Raw genomic sequence first — 21,687 nt, 5'->3', positions numbered from 1 at the left:
AATGCTGCTGCCACTGCCAGGCTAACTCTGGGTTTAGCAGGAATCGCGGGGGGGGGGGGGGGGGGGGGGTGTTGTTGCAATTGCACCAGTGCAGCATCCTCCTAGAACCACAGATGCATAGGGCTGGCAGGGACCTGCGGGGGTCCTCTAGGCTGAAAGGTGTATTTTAAAATAATAAAAAAACAAATAATAAGGATACTCCCCACAGATAATCTTTCTTTGAGATTTAAAGCATTTAGTAACAGCTTTTTGCCTTGGGTGTTAAGATGAAGGAGCTCGCTTGGAGAGGCCGCTCTTCAGTTTTCACTCGGTCTTCGGCTAGGGAAAAGCAAGGCTGAAGGCAGCCATGTTTCCGTTGCAAAGACCCAAGGGCCACAGTGCTGGGTTTTTGTTTTTTTTTAGCACTGACCGTGGCTTCCTTTTTGAGACCTCTGCGTTCCCCTTGTGCCTCACATTTGCCCACCTCGCAGCGCGGGGCGTCCCTGAAGGGGTCTCGGGACACCCCCGGGCGAGGGTATTGCGTGGGGGGGGCGTCTTTCAAGTATCAGTGGTGCGTTATTAGACGCCCCCAGCACGTGCAGCTGCGGCCAGCGCCTGAGCCCGGGACACGGCACAGCACAGCGCAGGCAGGAGGACGCGTGCCGCGGTGGCCCCGGACCAGCCCGCCCGGGGGTGCGGTGCGGTGCGGGCGCCGAGCGGCGACGGCGCTGCGGGAAGCGGGTCGCCATAGCAACCGGCGGCGGCTGGAGTCAGTCGTTTCCTGTGGAAAAGTATCTGCGGGGGGAGCCCCCCCTGCCCCGCCCCGCGCGGCGCTGACAGCGGGAGAAGGGGGCGGCTCCGGCCGGGCGACCCGCGCGGCACCAGCTGCCGCCTCCAGCTCCAGCCGCGGCCGCGGGATAGCGGCCGCCGCCCTGCGCTCCGGCCCGGCCCGGCCCGGCCCCGCGGGCACAGGTCGGTGCGGGACGGGGCTCGGGGCGGGGGGTCCTCGGCCGGCCGGGCGGGGCGGTGGCAGGGGCGCTTCCCCCTCCCCCCCCCGGACTCAGTTTTCCTCATAGCCACTGTCCTGCTTCTGCCTGGGGGGTGTGGCAGTGCCTGGGTACCCACCAGCCTGGCTTGGTCTCCGCTGGTTTGGGAGGCCTGGAGCAGAGCGCAGGGCTGTGGTGACCCCTACTTGCAACTGATGCCCTTCATGCTGCCTCCCCCTTGCCGAGCCCCAGACCTGTTTCTGTAGCTGTTCCCTTTGGCGAGTTAATCTTCAGGGTCAGACCCCTCCTTCCACCTGGGGTTTGGGTTTAGAGCCAGAACAAAGCCTCCAGGCAGGGGCTGGGGGCATTTTGGGCTCCTGGGCTGGTTCCTGGGTGCTTTCTCCACAGGGGACCCAGTGGGTGAGCTGCACAGGACACAGGTGGGCATGCCAGCAGTGGGCACTGATTCTGAGCCATCCCACTGAGGTTGGATAGGAGTAAACCCTGCCAGTCCTCAAACATCAACCGGAGAATTTAAAAAGGGCTGTGCAGTGGGTGAGGCAGTCCTTCCCTGGCTGAGTGAGACTTGGGGGCCAGGGCAGTCTGAGTATCTAAGGGCAGCTGCACCTCTTTTGTGGGTAAGGCTTCTCTCTCGCTGTCTCCCCTGCCTTTTCCCAACCTCTGTAGTGTTCATCCTGTAGCTTGGCCTGATAATGCTCTCATTAAAGATGTATAACACCAGCACCAAGTCAGATCACCAGCATCAAATCAGATTTAAATTGCAAGCATGTAAATTAAAGGGTATTCTGCTGAAGAGGAAACCAATGCAAGATGCTGTCTCTGAATTACGACTGCATATTTTCAGTTGATTTATTTGTATTGTGCTAACTTGAAGGCCTCTGCCAGGATCACAGCACAGTGCTGTAGAGAGCAGAGCTGGTAAAAGCCTGATGTTTGTTTCTTGGTCCTTGTGCTTGGTGATGCTCAGATTCATAGGAAGGTTGCTGGTTCATCTTGCCTTATGATATCTTGCCCCTCTCTCCCCAGGCCAGGGGCAGTGGATGGTCTATGCCCTGAATAACTCATGATCTAAGAAGTTATTAAACCAAATTTTAGTAGTGAAAGAAGCTAGAAATAGGAGAGGAATTACTGGGTGAATGATGAGCACAGTGTGTGTAAGATCTGCTTTTCAGTATTTCTTGTAATAAATCCCCAGCATTAAATCTGGATAGTTGCAAGATGGTTTGGGGTTAGGGTTGAGTTTGCAGCACTGCTGTTTGCATAACCTGCTGGAGTATTTCACATTGGGCTGTTACCTTTCTCCAGCTAGTATTTGATCCAGTACTGATCCCAAAACTTTCTTTGCACTGATTCCCAGGCCCTGAGGTGCCAGTCTTCTTGGGAACGCGATGCCATGATTACATCTTGCAAGACCTGGGATTGGAGACCCAATCCCTCAGAGAAAGACCTGTGGAAAAAGTACCTCCCTCTAGGCGGTGAGTATCGTGCAATGGCTCAGCCTACCTTCCATGCCCGGCCCATTCCTGCTCCTGCCCTTTCTCACACTCTGGCAAGGAGAGGCTCGGAAACCAGTGAGTCCACATTTCTGACATTGTTTTTCAGATGTCAGAGAGGAAACTAAGGTTTGGGGAAACTGATTCCCGTACAAATGTAAGCTAGGTAACAACAGGATTTGGCTGATAAAGGTGCTGCTGTGTTGAGGGTGCTGCCCCCTCTTTTAATGAGAAGCCTTGGGAGAAAAGTTAAATTTTAACACATGAAAGAAATGATTATCTGTGCTTTGTAGAACAAAAAAACACGTGGCTTCTGGTCGTCCTTCATCTCGGCTCCTTGAAAGGGTGTGTTGTCTCCCAACTGCATGTAAACCAAATAGGTGAGTTTAGTTTTTGTGTGGTGTTCCACAGGGACTGAAATGTTTTCAGAAAGCAGCTGAAAGAACTGAAAGCTGCTTGTTGAAACCTGCTGCTGCTTGTCTGGGGTTCCACACAGCTAGAGCTGTTGTCTCATGCTAGTCTTGGGCTTCAGGGTCACTTTGGGGCTAAATGCTAATGCCAGGCTTTTTGGGGAGAGATTTTTGATGGGAAACATTGTTTGCTGTGATATCTTAAGTTCTTAAGCTTTGGCAGTAGCTTATTGGACAGTTGTACCTGCTTTGATATTGAAAGTTCGTTTTAACTCTTGCTGACCATAAAAACATGTTTGGGAGGCAGGGCAGTTGTGGGGGTGGAGGGGTTGAAAATACATTTTTCTCATTTCCTCACTGACCTTTCTGCATTCCTTTGGTATTAGGTGGACAGGATGGTGGGTATTGAGGAACAGAAAGGTGGAGAGTGGGTGTTGTGTGTGATTAAAATCTATCTATGTCCTGCTTGGTGCTGGAATAATAATGCATACTATTTGCATGTACACATCACTATTCATCCTATGATCCACAAGTTCTTTTGAAAACATTAGTTCATTTTCACTGTATGAAATACCATTGTTCCTATATACGGACAGTTAAAGAAACATAGTGGGAGATGAAGTGATTTAGCAGAGATTATCTATCTGTCTCTGCACTTACAGCTTTAGTCACCTTTAGTCTCTTGAGTGCTTTTCAATTACAGTATTTAAAAACCAAAGCTGTAGCAAGAATCTGTTACTTTCCCAATTACAAAATAAATTACTTTGATTAATTGATGGTAGGGGGTTGTGTATTCATGAGGGAGGTGAACTGATCAAGGAAAATCTAAATCAAAGAGAGGGTTTTGCATTTAGCTCTGAATGTTTTATTTATTTATTTATTTATTTTCTTCCAGAAATCGGTTCCGAAGTACAGGTTTTGTTCCTCTCACTTGCAAGTTTCCCTCTGCTGGTCGGTGTATTAATTGTCTGAATGAGAAATAGCTGTCATAGATAGTGATGGTCATAGAGGGAGAAATATTCTCTTGAGTAGCTTGTGCCACTTTATGGCAATGAAAGTTGAGGTCATGATGATTTGTGTTACTTAAGCAGAGAGTTGCTATGATTTTGTAGCAGCTAAAGATTTTTCAGGGCCTTGGGCTGCATTTTTAGTTGGAATGATTTATAATCAAGTCCAGACGTCACTGGTGAGTAGTTCACCATGACCACCCCTTAGCATGGACTACAATCTCTTGTCTAGTTGGAGGTGTCTTTTGCACCTTTAATGATTCATGTATCCAGTACTACTGAGCAGTACCCCAAAGCATCATCTTACAGCTCTGGGATAATAGATTCATGTGAGGACTGGGGATGATGTTGACAAGACAGGTTACTTAAAGTGCTTCCTTCTCACCAGCATCATTTCAGCCTTCCTTGGGATCATCCCAGCTGAGCATTGAGAGAGCTGTTAGATAATCCTTCCTTCTCCCCCACACCCCCAAGTGAGCTTTTCTGTTAATTTGGACTAACAATGAACAGAACAGTGATTTTGCTTCTAGATTGTCCTGTCTGGTTCTGGTTCTGTGGTGAATAGAGCATGTGGTATGAGGTAAGCCAGCACTTCTGTACCTACATTCTTAATCAGACAGGTTTCTGTGATGCAGATCAGGTCAGGCAACTTATTTTGGATAAGATCTTTGATAGTGAAGTCACATGGCAGGCAAATGGAGGAGAACACATATAGGAGGAGGAGAACATATATGGAGGAGAACACAGGAGTCCTGACTACCAGTCTCTTTGTATGAGGTTTTGCCAGAATAGAAAAGTTCAAGTGTCTCCCAGGCTTGTGGAATGAGAGTTTGTATAAGTCAGTCTAGGATTCTTTACAGGTTTCTACATAAAGATACAAAAACAGATTGTAGAAGCTACAGTATTAATTCCCATAACATGTATGGATTTGCTGACAGATCTCACTTGCCCTGGAGGACTTGTGTCTCTCATTAGCATAGCAAACATTTCAATAATGCTTACTTCTTGAGTAGTGTTTTACATTTTCTAAACAACATGCTAAAAAGAAAGAATGGGTCTTTTGTGAAGTGAATAGGACAGGACTCTTGCTCACTCAGCTGAGGCTGTATCTTTGCTTAATTTTTCTCAGCCCTTTTCCTACCCTCCCCCTACTTTAGTATGTGGGAGAGACCTGTGGCTGAGATTTCATACAAAGCTCTCAGTTTCTCCATTAACCTGAAGTATTTTGGGCAGCAGGAGTTGAAAGCTTCACTGTAGTTGTTAATGACTTTGGCTGTGAGCCAGAGAAGGGAGGGGGCTGAATACCAGCTTGAGTTACTAGCATGATGATGGATGACATGGAACAGAATGGGGGAAGGGGGTGGGCAGAGACAGCTCGAAGGAGACCAGATCCCTAAAAGAGACCCTCCTCACTTTTCAGCAAGACAAGGTGTTCCTAGCCAGTCTCCAGTTAGTCAGTTTGTTTAACATTGTTTTTTGTTGTGTGAGGAGTGGAGAGGATTCATTCACCAGTGGCAGTGAAGAGAGCAGTTCTGCCCAGTTTCCTGTGCTGCTTACTGTGGTCCAACATAAAATCCTCCATATGAACTGGTCTGACCCTGGGAACCCACATGGTCTCTACCTGACTCTACCAGTAAGGACTCTCTAGCACACTGCAGAGCCTGGGCTCAAGTACTGGTGACCTCTTCTTTCCTGATGGACTTGTCTAGATTTGTAAATATATTTTTACAAGGGAGGGAGAAGAATCATCACTTAAATGTGCTCCTGAGATCTTCAAGTCATCTGTCTGTAATGAAAAGGAGTAAAAAGACTAGTTGGATCAGTTCCTACCCCTTTTCCTAAGGAAAACCTGAGATGTAAGCTGAGTTTCAAGGTGGCAGTGGGCTGGTGGACTTGTGGGCACTGCGCACAAAGCCCCATTACAAGCTCTATTCCATGGGCATGTTGTGGTCATGTCTTCAGAAAAGAAGGGATATGTTAAGAGACATGGGCTGTGGCTTATTTGGTCTGCTGAGTGGTCCCCTGGGGATGTTGCAGACAGGATAAGTCAGAGCATTCCCTGAAGCTGTTTCTAGGTCTTTAATTGCTCACTTGCCATTCCAGAATCTGAGAGGTGTAAAAGTTCCCTACAGCCCTCTTTGCATTCTAGTGATATTGGGTTTGCGTTGAACTCAGCTTGACTATGGCCCAGAATTGGGGTCAGTATCAATACAGGTTCCAATTCTCCACATCAGTAGTAAAGATCTCAACTTCCCAGAGAGCCACCTGTTGGGATGAATATGATAGGTGTCCTGTTGGGAGAGCTCACAGCTGTTCTAACTAAATATCATGTTTTCCCAGGAGGAAGGCCCCATAGGAAATAAAGCAGGCACTCTAGCTAAGCAGTAACTGCCAGGCAATTAAAACAATCCTCTCAAATTTTGGTGCTAGTTTTTAAAACCAGATTTTCCCTTTTCAAAATCCCTTTTATTCTGTTGTGCATTTTGGTGTAATCCCCAAATCCATGAATGGAAATGAAAGGAGATTGTTGTGGGGGGAAGAATAGCTGAATTGTCTGGAAAGGTTTAGGAAATCAAATCCAGTGAGGAAGTGACAAAGACTTAGTGGAACTTTTGAGACTAATGTTTTCTGTGTTATCCTTGAGCCAGACAGTGATCATTTAAAAGAGGAAGAAGATGAGAAAATGCATTGCCTACATCTTTTCCCCAGATCAAGGGTTTTGTGACAGTATTTACCATGATGATTACAGGATTGGGAGAGAAGGTGACAGGGTTTTTATATGGAAAGGTTAGAACAAAGAACAGAGACAGGACTCCTGGGTTCTGTTTTAATTCCTGCCACTAGCTCAGTTGGGGCTTTGGTCAGGTCACTTAAACTGTATTTCTAAGGTATCTGTGTATCCTGGCAAATGACCTTTTGTAAAGTGCTTTTAGAATTTGGGGTGAAAGGCACTGTAGGAATGGAGTATCTCATTTGTTGGCTGCAGTTTGAGAATCAGTCCTCCTGCTGCTGCTGAAATTAAATTCAGTTCTAATGATCACTTGTCAGTCTGTTTTGTGTATTCCACTTGCTCAAGCCTTTAGGCTGAATGCTGTTCAAGACAGGGACTTATCTCTTCGGCACTGCCCATCTATTGGGTAATGTGTTTGGTTCTTACATAAGGTAGAAATAATTTCTGAACAAGGTAAGGGAGTTTTCTCATCTGGGTCAGAGAACAGATTGCACTAAAGCCTTTACCTGCCCTGGCAGTTTTCAGGAAATCTAATACTGTCCTAGGAAATTGCACGGATGGTAGGTGATACCAGTACTGAAAGCACTAGTGTGAGTTAGCCACTGGCATTTTTATCACTGGGTCATTGAGACTTGGTCTTAGCAGGGTTAGAAAATATTCTGTGGTGAAATGGCTGGATGTACTGTGCTCTAACATACCTGAATGAACTGATGCTAGATCAGTAGTGATGATTTCCATAAAATGATCTATATAGACAGTTTAAAAGTCTTCTCTGCAGGACATTCTAGTAGCCGTGGCATGGCACCAGAAGTAGTTTGATCAGTCTTGTGATAGTGGAAACAAGCTTGAATGGAGAAGAATGTACAGTTCTTCCCCCCTCCCCACCATCCTTCCCCACCATCCCTGAGATACTAAACAATTGATATGTAAATTGGGATTACTGCTGTCTATCCTTCCAGAGTTTATATGCAGTCTTATCCCAAATTAGGAGTTATGCTTGCTCTCATGCTCTGCCTCTGAGCAGTGGCTCATTGTAGTTAAATGATCCATGGATACCAAATTGGAAATGAGCCTGCAATGTGATACAGCAGCAGAAAAAGCTAGCACAAAGTTTGGACTTAAAGCTGCATGCCAATGCAACACTTTGTGGAGCACACAAGTGATAGGCTGTAATAAGACTCTGCCTCTGATAGTGTATAAGGATCTGGGCCTCATTCCACCACTAAGGGATAGACGGTTTGGAAAGAACACAGGAAATAATGAATATGATCAAGAAGCTGGAGCCTTTGATTTACAAGGAGAGATTAAAGGAATTAAATGCATGCATCCTTATTAAACTAACCATGAAGGAGGGAAGAGATGCGACTGATTACCAACATTTGCAAAGTGTAAAAATGCAGCAGGGTGAGCACTTTAAAATTGTTCAAGGATTGGGTTGTACCTGGAAGGAACAGGGTGAAATTAAATAAAGCAGAATGAAGATTGGATGTCAGCAAGACTTTAGAACATTAAGGCTTTTAGGCTTTGGTATAATTTCTGGGGGGCCATGGAGGAAGCCCCATTACTTGGATCATTTCAACTTTGATTGGTTAAGGCACTAGCAAATATAATGAATGCAACATTTTTCCACGGGACCATGTTTGAAGTTGGATGGACTAGAGGATTTAAAGCATATTTCTGTCTCTGGTTTTCAGGTCTTGTCTTGTTTAATGCCTCTTTAAACTATTTTTTCTTTCTTTTTATTTCTCATCAGTCTCTTTGACTTGCTTGACTGCAATCAGGAAATCACCTGGTGTGTGATGAATGAATTTGCCTCCGTCACTGTCATTTGAACATCTCCTTTTCTTTTTTTGTTATCCTTTCTTTTCCTGCACCCTGTCTGTCTCCTCCTCCCTTTTTCCCCAAAATAGACTCTCTTTTTTCTGAAAAATGAACAGTAGGTTGGATGTTGGCTTTCACATTGTAGTTTGTATTTGAATCCCTGTGTGTGCCTGCTGCTGCCTGTCTCCTGCATTGCAACTGAACTCTGGAAATATCAGGGTGATGAACACTGAGAGGGAAGGTGAAGAAGAAAATAGGGGGACATTTTAGAGCAGGGCACTGATGCTTTTGAGGGGTGTTGCAGCTAGAGTTCAAGTAGGCTGGAGCAGGGACAAGAAACAGTTTGCTATTAGCAGCTGGGGAGCTGACTGGATCAGAGTAGTGTGAAGAAGCAATGAAGATGAGAAGAGGACAAAAATACTGGGACATCTTGAATTCCTGTATAGTACTATTATGCTTGAAATGATCTCAGTATTCTTGGGCACAACGTGTCCTTTCAAAAATCACACTTGGCCCTAGAGTCTAGGATGGAAGTCTAGAGGGTATTTGTGCTTCCTGGGTATTACAGTGCCCTTTCAACAGAACCTTGTTATTTATGTGTCTGATGCAGGACCTGCAAGACAGGGTGTGTGAGCACAGGGGTCGGGTGAGGAACAAGGAGACGCATATGCAACTGCACACACGGAGTGAAACCCAGAAGCTGGGCACACAGAAGAAGCTGGGGCCAGGGTCTGCCTCCAACTTGGACACTGCTGCTCAAGGGCAGGAGGCCAGCATCATGAACATTGAGAAAACAGGTAAAGGGGGAGGCATGAGAACAAATGGTAACAAAATCAGAAGGCAGTGGAAAGAGCTGGGGTAGATGGATGTCCTTGTTTTAGAGTGAATGCAGTGACTGCATTCATTATAAATAGAAGCTGGTCATTTACTAGAAAACTAATTTGGTTAAATGAGGAGCAAATGCAAATCAAGTGTTTACACAGGTGACAAAATCTCTGCTGATTGCTTAAGACCACTGATTACTTAAATTAACCCTCTGGTCTGAAGCAGAGTAATGGTGTCTGTTTCTTTCTTTTCAAGGAAACTTCTCACAGTTGAATTAGGACCCCCACCCCTATCCCCAGTGTATTGCCTCCCATCCTTGTGATCTTCCTGCCTTGCATCTCCTCAGTTTGTATCCTGTTCTGTGTAGGGTTACCGTATTTCCAGTTTAAAAAAAGAAGACACCTGTTGTGGGGGGAGGGGAGAGGAGAGGAAGGGAGGGGGATGGGGATATTGATATGCTTGTGTCCTGCCCCTGACTCCTAACCAGCAGCTCCCTGCTCCCTCCAGCCCTGCAGTGTCTGCCAGATGCCTCCCCTGCAAGCACAATTGGCCCTGGTGCTGCCAGGCTGGTGACGCAGCTCCCTGATGCCCCCAAAGGGGCTCCCTGTCCCCTTCCCCCAGTGGAGGGGCAGGCACCTCCCTTGTAGTCCCAGCATCCGGACAACTTCCCCCAGCCTGGCAGGCACTTCCCCTGCCCTGGATAGCGCCCAAGCCCTGGCCCTTCAACGCCCCCCCCCAATAGACTTACCTGTGTGCAGCTGTCAGAGTTGGTCCTACCACCCTGCCTGGCTGCATGCTGGCCACGTGCACATGATGCCCTCTACCTTCAATTGCCCTCCCATTGCTTGTCCCAGCCCCAAGCAGTTCCTTGCTAGGGCAGGCTGGGAAGTACCAGAAAAAATTTTAATGCTGAGCAGACCAGAGTCCTGGACACTTGTTGATTTTTAGATGGAGCTGCAAAGACTCAAAGAGAGAACATGCCCAGGAAAATCTGGATGTATGGTAAACCTAGTTCTGTTGTCTTAGGTGAACAGTGCTGTTCTGGGTGGTCCAGTTTTAAATGTACTGTTTTAAATGTCCTATTCTCATCTGCGGTCTCTGTACTATGAGAGAAAATAAAGGGCAGTTAAGGGCACTTAAAGACTGTAGTTCTTGCTTCTTTTCATACTATGACCTTTGAATTCTAATGGCCTTCTCCCTGATGGTCATGCAATTTTTGGGAAGAGTGTCTTCTGTTAATAGTCCTTCAGCCCTGTAATTAACCTTTCCTTGGCTAGGCTAATGGCTGAAATGGTGATGTAGATTTACAGGAATGAAGTCTTATTGCTGTTTTGTCTTGTAGTCCATCCTCTTATCTATAGGACAGTCAAGAGGTTATAAGTGTTCTTTTCACATCTGTAAACTGTTTGGAGGGTGAGAGTTTTTCATTAATAGTGCATACAGGTGACTACAGAGATGTTAGGTCTGATGCTCCTCCCCTCGCCTATTCCAGTCTAACTCCATTTTATCTGTGGCATTACTTATGACTTTCCCTGGTGGGAGTGTAATCAGAATTGGGTGTTACTGGCTTCGGTGAGAGAGGCTAAACAGAAACCGTGTTGGAAGTTAATTTTCATTTCCATTGTTTCCTTATTCCCATCACCAGAAAGTAATTATCTGGGCTTGTCCAGACCTATTGGAGTGAGGCACTCCCCACTTGGCTCTGGTGTAGAATTTATGAGGATGTCTGTGGTAGGCCTATCTGCCTCATGTGGGGCCTAAGGACTCTGTGTGTTTGTGCACATGTGTGAGTGCATGAGCCTACATGCCTGCATGTGCATACATGTGAAGGAACACAGGAGTGAAGAGAGGAGGATACTACTGTTAAAGAGAGGAATCAGGAATGACAAAAATACAGTAAGGAGCCCAAGAAAGAGAGGGAATATTATGAATCTATTAGCTGGCAAGAGGGAAAGAGACAAATAATGCAAGGGGTAGAGAGAAATATAATGTGCAACTTTTTATGTAGGGGATTTTTTATGTATGAAAATGATAGAATCCATATACATTGTGTTTTTCCTGGGATTTATCTTCAAGGCTTTAGAACCTCCATCTGTGTTCCCTCTGCAACTGCTGAGTTACTTCCTCACTTGCTTCCCCTGGGAGCTTGTACACATGGCAAAAATTGCCCATTTGTGCAGTTTAGTTGTCATGCTATAACATGCAGGTTTTTTTAATGATTTAAATGAGCTTGTTATGCTGCAAACTAAACCATGTCTGCATCTAGTGTAGTTTGCAACATAGATATTTGTAAGGTTGCAGACTTTTGACAGCTCATCCTCTGAGAGGTGGGCTAAGGGCAGAAGTGGCGAGGGGCCTGATCCTTTTCTTTTTTTTTTTTTTTGCAGAGCCTGCCTGCATCTCCTGTGCCTGGGTGGTGAGCTGTCAGGAGGCCAAGTGGCTCTTGAACTGTGGGGGGCCCCTATCCTCCACTCCACAGTAGCAGCACCCCCCGGGGCCACCTGGGTGGGTTGCTAGCTGTGTGGGTGCTACCTCAGCTCAAGCTTGGGAAACAGATTGGGTTGGGTGCTGCCTTCGAGCTGGGACAGCACCTGCCTGCTAGCTGCCTGCCTGGAGGGCCATGGGGGTGTTGCCACTGTGGAGGGAAGGACTGGGGCCCCCTGCAGCTTGCACCCCAACTGCAGAGGTGGGCAGGCTCTGTGGGGGGAAAAAAAGGACTGGGCCCCTCACCATTTCTTTTTTTTTTCCCAGCAGAGCTTGCCCACGTGAGCTGTGGGAGGGCCTGGTCCTTCCCTCTGCGATGGCGGTGCCTCCTGGGGCCGCTTGGGTGAAGTGCTAACAAGCCAGGGGCTGGCCCAACTCAGAGGTAGCACCTGCTGGATCCAACTTTTCCCCAAGCCTGAGCTGGAGTAGCACCTGCACAGCTAGTGACCCACCCGGGGCGCCACTGCCATGGAGTGAAGGACTGGGGCCTGTCCCCCAGCTTAGGGACCACTCGACCTCCTGGCAGCTCGGGTAGCTACTGGCACCCCGTCTGGGTCGCCCCAGGGGGTGCCACCACCACAGAGGGAAGGACCAGGTTCTCCCATGGCTCAATGGCTACGTGGCTTGGCAGCAGCTTGTGCAGGCAGGTTCCGCTGGGAGGAGAAAAAAGCAGCGTGGGGCCTGATCTTTTTTATCGGTTTTCTTCATGGAGCCTGCCTACCTCTCCCACAGCCAGGAGGCGAGCTACTAGTGGGTCCTGAGCTGCAGGGGGCTCCAGTTCTTCCCTTTGTGGTGGTGGCACCACCTGGGGCGGCTGGCTAGTGGGCAGGCGCTGCCCTAGCTTGGAGGCAGCACTGTTTCCCAAGCCTGAGCTGGGGCAGCACCCATGCAGCTAGCACCCCACTTGAGCAGCTGCAGGGGACATTGCTGCCCCCCCTCAGCTTCGGCTGCTCGGCTTGCTGGCAGCTGGCTTCCAGGCTGCAGGAGATACTGGCAAGCTTTCTGTGGGGGAAAGGGGAGAGGATCGGACCCCTTGCCATAATAATAATAGAAGCCCCTAAATTGAAATGGTGGGGTTTTAATCATTACAGTTAAAAACCCACCATTTCAATTTAGGGGACCAACCCCCCATCACGCTTACATGCATCCCTTGGGACCAGTTTGCTGCTTTCCATGGCTTTTAGTGGCTTCTTGGGTTGTACTCTGCCTGAGGAAAATGCTCAGGTTCATTTTTTTGCTCAGGCTCACTACATCCAATGCTTCTTGCTCTCCTTTCTTGCTCTGCCTGTAGTTGTAGCAGGCTTCTCTGCTTTATAGACTCTCCATTCCCTGGGATGTGGCTATCAAGGCGCAGTGTAGGAAGGCCCAAGAGACAGCAAAGAAACCTATAAATAATTTAAAATCCAGAAAGTGTGAAATGACCTAATATTCAACAGGGCACATTATGCACCAACAGCTAGCTACTTTAGCATCTTTTGTAATACTTAAGCATTAAATGCCCCATATAAATTGTTTAGTCTGATCCACCCTTGCATGTAGTGAGCATGTTTTATAAGCACTTGTGTACATGTCTGGCTGCAGTCTTTGTGGCATTCAGTGGTAGTCACTCCCAAAGTCTTTCAGGTGTTGTATATGTCCCTCCTGGTGTATTGTCTGCCTTGCTTTGAACTTGGGCATACATGGAACACTGCTGTGTGATTAGCTTCGAAACCGGTAAGTTTGCATGGCATATTATATAATGCAGGCCACGTTATTCTGTTGGTAGACTAACTTTTTCTAGTCCTGGCTTTCCCAAGGACACTTTCTAGATGATAACATGCTGGAACAAATGGTATACCCTGGACAAAAGGGGAACATTTTCAAAGGATAGAATTATTTCTGTTCTGTGTTTGAATTGATTGTTATGTTTTTTAGATGAATGCTTAAATTTCCTAGCAGAGGGATTCAGTGTCCCAGTACAGGATTAAAATGGATAATACACTCCGATACACTGGGCTTTCCTACATGCCTTGACACTACCTTTAATCCCAGTCTAACTCTTTTGAGTTGAGAGAACACTCCCAAAGGAAGAGCGCTTTGCTTTGATATATAATTTTGCAAATTCTTTTCTTAATATGAAATCTTTGCAACCCCGCCCAGGAGGTGGTATTAGCCCTATTTTATAGAGGAGGGAACTAAAGCATTAAATAGATTCAAAGCAAATAAAACATGACCAGTGTTCTTAACCATCCAACTTGAGACACTTGAAAGGTGTATTGGACACCCAGAAATTGAGGCAACCAAAAAGCACTGCCCACTTACAAAAATGTTGGCCCACTTTAAATGCCCAAAATCCCATGGTGGAACTAGGATTAGACCTCAGCAATACCTACTTTTTAGCCTGTTGCTCCTTTTATTAACCAGCAACTCTTCTAAATACACGGCATTATGGTATATAGCTATTATATAATAACACTTCATCTTACAGAGATAGTGATACAAGCTTCACGCAGAAAAAATATCTTGCAGCAAAAGCATTCCTACAGTTCTTACATAGCAAGTAACAGAAGCTGCTTGCAACTAGCTAGTCATATGATTATTTGCCTTCAGAAGTGATACAGGCCTGTGCTGTTTCCAGCACCAGTTAGTTAAAGTTCTTTATTCCTGGTGGTCACAGGTTCTCCCTTCTCCCCAGCATAGTTTCTCCTAGTCTTACAATAAACCTAAAGCCAAGCCAGTCTTGGTTTATTGCACCTGAGGGCTACCAGGTATTCCAAGCATTAATTAAATGAGGTATAGCACAGGTAGGTCTCTGTGAACATACTTGATTTTATGAACTTAATAACATTGGTTTTTTGCTTTAATAGAGTTCAATAGCATTTCAGTTGGGAAATGCTACAATTAAGATTGCATGTGAAGTTTGAATTCATCTTCCTGTGTGCACGCGCTCTATGATACGTTTTTTAATTTAGCAGTGTGATCACTTGCCTGTTTTTCCTTGAGCAGCTGCTTCATTCATAGAGAATGGGTGCACTGAACTCCAGGGATGATGAATCAGGGTTCTGTAATAAAGAAAGTTGTTGTTTGAGGCAGCAGGCCTGCAGAAAAGATATCCTGTCCTCACATAATTAAAGACTCCATCATTCATGCGTTTACAAGGTAGCAGAATTAAAAGTTGCATGGACAGTCTTAATTCTGGTGTTTCCTAACTTTTGAATGCTTAATTTCACAACCTTAGCAAGATTCTGTTTAATGTGGGGTTTGGGGTTATAATATCCTAAAGCAAACGAAAAAAGGGCAGAATTTTTATTTATGTGGTATTTTGTATACCTGTAGCTTATCAGCTTTTAGATTTACCATTTATATCTCTGCCACTTGAGCTACTGAAGTAACTGATAGCAGTAGTTGGTTGTTATCCTGAATGTGACCAAGCCTTAGATTAGACTGGGATGCCTTTTTTTGCCAGCAGGTATCATACATATTTATTGACAGCAGAGGGCTGGAGATTATTTAGTCTGAAGAAGGGAAAATTTAGGAGGGATTTAATACATCTTCAAATCCAAAATGACTTGTTATGTATACTGGTCTCTGTGTTCAGAGTGGATAGAACAAGAAGTAATGGGTTTAAATTGCAACAAGGGAAACTGATATTGAATATTTGGAAGAGCTTTTGAACTAAGGGCATCTTTCCATGTGTTCCAGGGTGGGGGAGCACTTAATTAAAGCAGCTCTTGGGAGCCACTGTAATTAAAGTGCCTGCAGCATCTGTGTGTTCAGCATCCTATGCTTCAAAATGGTGCTGGGGGCATTTTAACTAAAGTTTGTTCCAGCTTTTGTTAAAGTGCTCTCGCCGCTATTTTGAAGCACAGGGATGCTGGATACACATGACACTGAGGCTGCCGGAGTGTGCTAATTAGCAGGCTCCAGCAGACTTGATTAATCGTGTGCTTATTATTAGCATGCATCAAGGCAGGCGTTGGGCATGTACGTAGGTGCCTTATGTGGCTAAGCACTTGAACAGATTCCTTCGGGAGGTTTTGAAATCTCCGTGAGTGGCAGTTTCTGTGTGCAGGTTAGACGGATATATTTGAGGAATACTTTAGACAGTAATGTTCCTGCCTTGAGCAAGGAGTTGGATTAGGGGACTTCCTGAGGTTCCTTCCAGCTCTATTTTCCTATGATTTACCAACAATATCAGTGTCAGTAGTCAGTACGGTACGGTAAGGCCTAATGAACTGTGAGGTGACTTTTGGTCCTCGTTCCTGAGTTGTGTGTGACATCAGTTGTCGTCTCATGAGAGCAGGCTAATGAGAAAATAGCTAAGCAGTGTCTAAGACTGATTAAACTGCTCTCCAGTATTATGAGGACTGCCTTGATATATAGACAAGAGTCGCTGTGTAGATTGGTTGCTACTGTTGTTGGTTGTTACTGTTGCACAGGACCAAATTACATTTCTATGAATAGGAATTGTGTGTGAAAAATCAAAGAGGTGTTCTTATGGAACAGGTTACAGTGAGTCTCTAGCTCTGTTACCTTTCAGTATTATTCACATCACTTTTTAGCCTTTGGGTTCTCAGTTGTGGCTAGCACATTGCTTCACTTATGTTGCTTTTGGCCAAGAGCAACACATTTGTTTCCAGGGCTCAGCCACCCCTTGACAGGCCTATTGTCCTTTGCAGTTGGGTTATTGGGTTATACTTCTGTTTGCCCCAAAGCGATTTTTGATATCTTACCAAAAAAAATCACTGGCTCCTCTGTCTGTCTTTTTTGCTTGTGGTGACAGGAACGCAGAAGTCAGCGGGTGAGGAACTCCTTGGCCCAGGGCATAGAGGCAGTGCGGTATTTATGAACTTCATGTGTTTGTGTGGTCACTGTGTTCATTCCACCAGCCAGACTCCCACAGAGAGTTTCATGGGCAGGTGTGACTGGAGATGTGACGTCTCTGTGTCCTCTCTCTTTCACTCTGTTGTTTCTCTGACACCTGTGCTTGTGTCTTTGCCTGGAACGTTGTTCCCCATGTACTTTCACTGTATTGGTGGCCACCATTTTGTCATAAGCAAGCTGAATATTTTTTAAGGAAAACAAAAAATATTTTTTCAAGGTGTTAAATATCAGGATTTTCTCTCCACTGCCCTTTAAGATACTGTAATCGATCTTGATCTTATACACATTTAAGCATGTGTGTAACTTCACTGCTGTGACTGCTGTCAGTTGCAATAAAATTGCTCACAGGAGTACATATTTACATGCTTTCAGGGTTGGGGCCTTGGTTTTGTTTTGTCAGTAATGCCACTTGTGCACAGAACTGTTATAAATGGCTTTAACTGTATGACTGCTTGTTATGGGTAGGGCGGTGGTGGTGATGGGGAAATCTTTCCTATTGAAGGCTTCATTTTCTACATTTGGAGCCTCACTGGAGCTTGTTCTTGGGGCTGGCAAAGTTGTGCTGTTTTTGTTGACTGGATCCCACACTCAGGGCCATGTTGCACGTTAGACTAAGGGTGTAACTGCACTTAAAACATGAGCATTTGTGTGTTCATGCTAAGTATGATCATATTATAGTAAAATTAGGTCTTTTTGCAGGAAGCATATCTCGAATTCATAATTCTGACCACTCCACAGAGATGCTATGAACAGTTTGTTGTCTCAGGATTGCACTAGAGTCTCAACCACCCTGGTGCAGTGCCTGTCAGTCCCAGCCCTGGCACTGTACTGGAGCTGTGAACCAGCTTTGGTGCAATGCAAATATGGTTTCTAGGAGCTGCCAACACGGGGGTACACAGTTTTGAATTGGCTGAGCTCTGGTCCCTGGACTGGTACTGACATTTGGCTGATTGTCAGTCCTAGCGCCTACACTGTACCCATGTCTTGAATCAGCCACATTTTGGTGTCAGAGCTGAGGCTGAAAATCAGCTGCTTGTTGGTCCCAGCTCTGCTGGTTTGAGACCCAAATCCCCTATGTGTGCAAATCCTAAAAGCCATGGTTATGCCACACCAGAGCCAGTTCAGTTCATACAGCACATTAATTCTTACTATGAGCTAAACACAATATATTCTAAGTGTCCTGTGCTACAAAGTTTTTGGAATGCTGACTGGAGCAGCAGGTGGTTATTTGAGCCATGCAAGGCCCCTTTGCAGCAGCACCAGCCCTCACAGGTCAGAAAGGGGTCGGGCATTTTTACTGCCCCTATAGCTTCTGTTGGCCTGGCCCTTTCCTTTTCATCTCCTGCTGCACTGCAGTCATATATCACATCCTTCTTTAAAGTCCACAGTTACTGGCTTTTTGTGGTGTGGGGCTTGTCAAGTCATTCCCATCACTCCAAACCCCCACTCCTCTGCCCTATACATGTGTCTGTTTGCCACTCCATAAATATGATTCTAACACTCTTCTTTGTAGGTGGAAGATTCTTTAGTGGAAAATGCTCCAGTTTGCCAGGAGTACGGCAGTTTCCTATGATCCAGAAGATGGTGGAATCCATGGCTCAGTTGCAGGAAGAAAAGCTACAGCTGCAGGAAGAGCTGTTGGCTCTGCAGGGGAAACTGTCTGCACAGGAGAATGAAGAACTCACTGTGTCTGTCCAACTGCAGGATCAGGTACTGCCTGAGATGTGGGGCAGATAACTTTGAGTGTGAAGAGGGATGCTGTCATGGCATTTAGGTCAAATTTTTAACCTGCTTGAATTCTTTTTTAAAATTAGATTGCTATTGCCAAGAAAATATTGTTAAAGCAATCTTTATAGGGCCTAGATCAGGGGTGGGCAAAATACATCCTGTAGAAGGATTTTTTTGGCTTGTGGCAGGTCCCTCGGTCCTACACAGCCCAGGCACAGAGGGCAGTCTGGGCTGGGACACCTGACAATGCTAGACATGCCCGCCAAGAGAGCAGAGGCAGCTGCTGGCTTCTGAGCCGGAACCCCAGCACCAAGGCGACCACACTTGCTCACCTGCCCTGGTGATCGGAGGGAGCACTGGTGCCTAATGCAGGCTGCAGGGCAGGACCTCGCACCAGGAACCTCAGGACAGGAGCCCGGTAGCAACCAGCTGTATTCACAGAGCTGTTGCTCCCAATCACCCCTACTGCACAGTGCCTCTAGTGTGACCCCCATTATATGGCTCCTGCGTGGCACTTGCCGCCCAATGTACCCCATGCAGCTGTGCTCAGCCCAAGCTCTCCTGAGCCCCAACTTGCTGAAAAGCTCCTGCTTTCACCCTCTTTGTTGCCATCCCTGGCTCCTTTCTGCCATGCCTGGTACCCACTTAAGTCTCTCTCTTGGCATTGTTTGGACTGGGCTAATGCTTTTCTCAGCTCCGCGCAGCACCAGGAGTTGGGGCATCCACAGAGAGCGAAGCCCCTTGCCAGGACTACAGAGCTGGTGGGAGCCCCTTGCGTTCCATTGGCCCTGGGGTCCTTCAGCACCTGACACCCAGTCCCATCATCCATGAAGCTGCCACTTACTATTTGGGTTCCACAGTCTGCTACCACTTAGCTGGGGATCCCAGCCACTCACTGCCTGCCTGTCTGCAGCTCCATCCAGGCTGACTGTGGAGCAGAAGCACAATCAGCTGCCTGCATGCTCCTGTGATAGGTGCTGGTTCCACAGTCAGGGCCATGTGGGGAGTAGCAGGGACATGTAGGCAGTGGATTGTAGCTCCTCTCTGTGCTTGGTTGGGTTGGAGCTGTGGACGGTGGGGAGTGGCATCCAGGAGTGGGACAGGCAGGCAGGGACAGGGCTGGGATCCCTGGCTAAATGATGGCAGCCTGCAGAACCAAACCAGTAAGCAGCAACTGGGACTCGCATGGTCAAGGCGTGCAGCTAGACTGATGGGATCGGCCCCTTATGGAGTTTTGGTGAGCTAGTATGGCGGGGTTGGGAGGGGGGTGTTGACCCATTTCATGACAGCTCACCAAAACTGTGTGGCCCACAGGCCTAAATAATTGCCCACCCTTGGCCTAGATAAACTGTTTGTTGTTCTTTTTCTTGCAGCTGTAAAAGCAAACTTATATGTGAAGCAGTTGGAACAAAATACTTGAAATCAGGATTTTGAGTTCCAGACACTATGTCTCTGTCTTTATCTGAACAATTGGCAAAACATCTGTTTGCCTCAGCTTCAGTGTGTATCTACTAATTAGTCCATGTTGCGACATATTAATAACCCTTTGAAGTACTTATAAATCCTTTGATGAAACATAACCTTTAAGTGCCAGGTATTGTCACCTAGGAAAACAGAGAATTAGAGCTATGCTTTAGTTGTTATTAATTACACTGGCCCAAAAAGAGTGCAGTAACATTGCTTTATTAAACTGAACAAGCAGATTCACTTTTGTATCTTTCCTATGCCAGGAAATAAAAAGCAAATCCAAAAAACAGCTCTTTTTAGTTGAGAGGGAGAAAAGTGGTAAAGGGAATAAATGTTTGTGAAATAGGGAGGGGATGGCTGTATGTTAGGAAAGGAGATGCTCTGCGGTTTTTAAGAAACCAAAAAGAATAAAGTGTTTTAAATCATTTGTTGCAGCGTTGTAGGTTCTTGCATCGTGAATTTATTTTTGTTGCAAAAAAGGTGGGAATGTAAGGTCATAATAAAAGGCCTTATATGTATCAGTATTATCCGGTTAATGACTCTAAAAGTGATTATAGCCATATTGTGTTGTCAGTTACTACTTGAATTTATTTGATGGTAATTGTATTAGGTTCAGTTGGGTTACTCTACATGACTCCAATGAGAGTGAAAGCAGAATCTGGCTCTTTACCAGCTAATGAAATTACCATCCAGAGCAGGCATTCTCAACCTGGTGTGCGCGAGCACTATAGTGCTCTCGTGATTTGTGCAAAGTGCTCTCCAATAAATCCAAAAACAGTGCTTGAAAGCAGGTCAAGAATTACATTGAAAGGCATAAGTGATGATGGGATGATGATTATATCTATTTGATTTTCTGTTAATGCTCTCTCTGTGAAAAAGGCTAAGTCATGACAGTGCTCATTAATGAAAAAAGGCTGAGAACCTCTGATCTAGAGAGTATGTGTGCAGGAGGAAGCTCTCAGATGGAGAAAAACAACTAGTTAGTATGTGGGCAAAGGAGAGGGGTAATTAAACACGCCCCATGTTTCTAAAGCAACTTTGGAGGATGATGGTATAGGCCACACCTAGTGCCAGAGACAGAAAATTAGTTGGTGTCATCTCTAGTCATTGGTGTCATCTTCAAGCCAGAAGATCAGTCAGACTCCACCTATTTTCCCAGGAAGAGGTGGAGCACTAGGTGAAGTGAATCAGTGTCTCTTGTTGTTGCCCTCCCTTGAGGAAGAGAGATGAGCTATTGGTTTCTGATTTAGCACTGTGAGTTTTTGATAGTGAACTTAGTATGAGAGATGTAGTCCTAGCATGAGAGAGGCAGTTCTAGTATTTTTTTTTTGCTAGGTGAATAGCTGTGTATGTGTGTTTGTAAAGACTATTCCTTTGAAAGATATTGACATGGATGATCTGACAGTAGTTGGGAGGATATGAAGTGTTATGGGTCAATGTGTGGTTGCCTTGAAGAATGTATGCTGTCTTGCAAAATAATTTGGCTGTAAGTGTTTGCTATTGTATGTTTTTATACTTTTTCAATGTATTGTTTCTTTGAAATAATGTAAAGTTTCAATTTGAAAGGGATGTTAGAAATTTAAGTTATGGACATAAATATTTTGTATCATTAAGTTGATTTTTTTTTTTTAAATTTATTCACTGTCAATGTTCTTTACATTTTTCTTACTTTGGAGGATAAAACAGGCTACTTTAAGCAACTCCTTTCACTTTCTGGTTCTTGAGTCCTTCTCGGTGCTTCAGTACTTGCGGTGTATTGTGAAAACTGCAGGGGAATATCTTTTGTTCCAAATAGAAGCTTCTAATTTTGTTAGTCTTAAGTGATATAAAAACTTGTCTTAAAACCTGATCTTTAGGTAATCTGTCACCCAA

At 45.6% G+C, this 21,687-nt stretch overlaps 1 protein-coding gene across 8 annotated transcripts in view; it reads left to right on the top strand.

Annotated features, from left to right (window-relative positions):
- Window positions 1-587: 587 nt before the first annotated feature.
- Window positions 588-21,687, top strand: part of KIFC3 (kinesin family member C3) — a 48,212-nt gene continuing 27,112 nt past the window's right edge. For 6 of the 8 annotated variants that reach the window (XR_016444186.1, XR_016444187.1, XM_090062874.1 and 3 more), the window contains exons 1-4: window positions 932-951; window positions 2,344-2,461; window positions 9,059-9,245; window positions 18,134-18,330. Coding sequence is in view for 6 of the 8 variants with exons in the window: in XM_090062874.1 (XP_089919000.1) it covers window positions 9,116-9,245; window positions 18,134-18,330 (327 nt within the window). In the remaining 2 variants the exon portion in view is untranslated. Of the gene's footprint in view, window positions 952-2,343; window positions 2,462-2,772; window positions 2,860-9,058; window positions 9,246-18,133; window positions 18,331-21,687 lie in introns of those variants that run through there. The other 2 variants (XM_090062873.1, XM_090062878.1) reach the window with 2 other exon arrangements.

This window comes from Crocodylus siamensis, chromosome 9, assembly GCF_052110815.1.
Source record: "Crocodylus siamensis isolate JL-2025a chromosome 9, ASM5211081v1, whole genome shotgun sequence".
Lineage (NCBI taxonomy): Eukaryota > Metazoa > Chordata > Crocodylia > Crocodylidae > Crocodylus > Crocodylus siamensis.
Note: the sequence above shows the minus strand (reverse complement) of the source record. Positions and strands in the feature narration are given on the sequence as shown.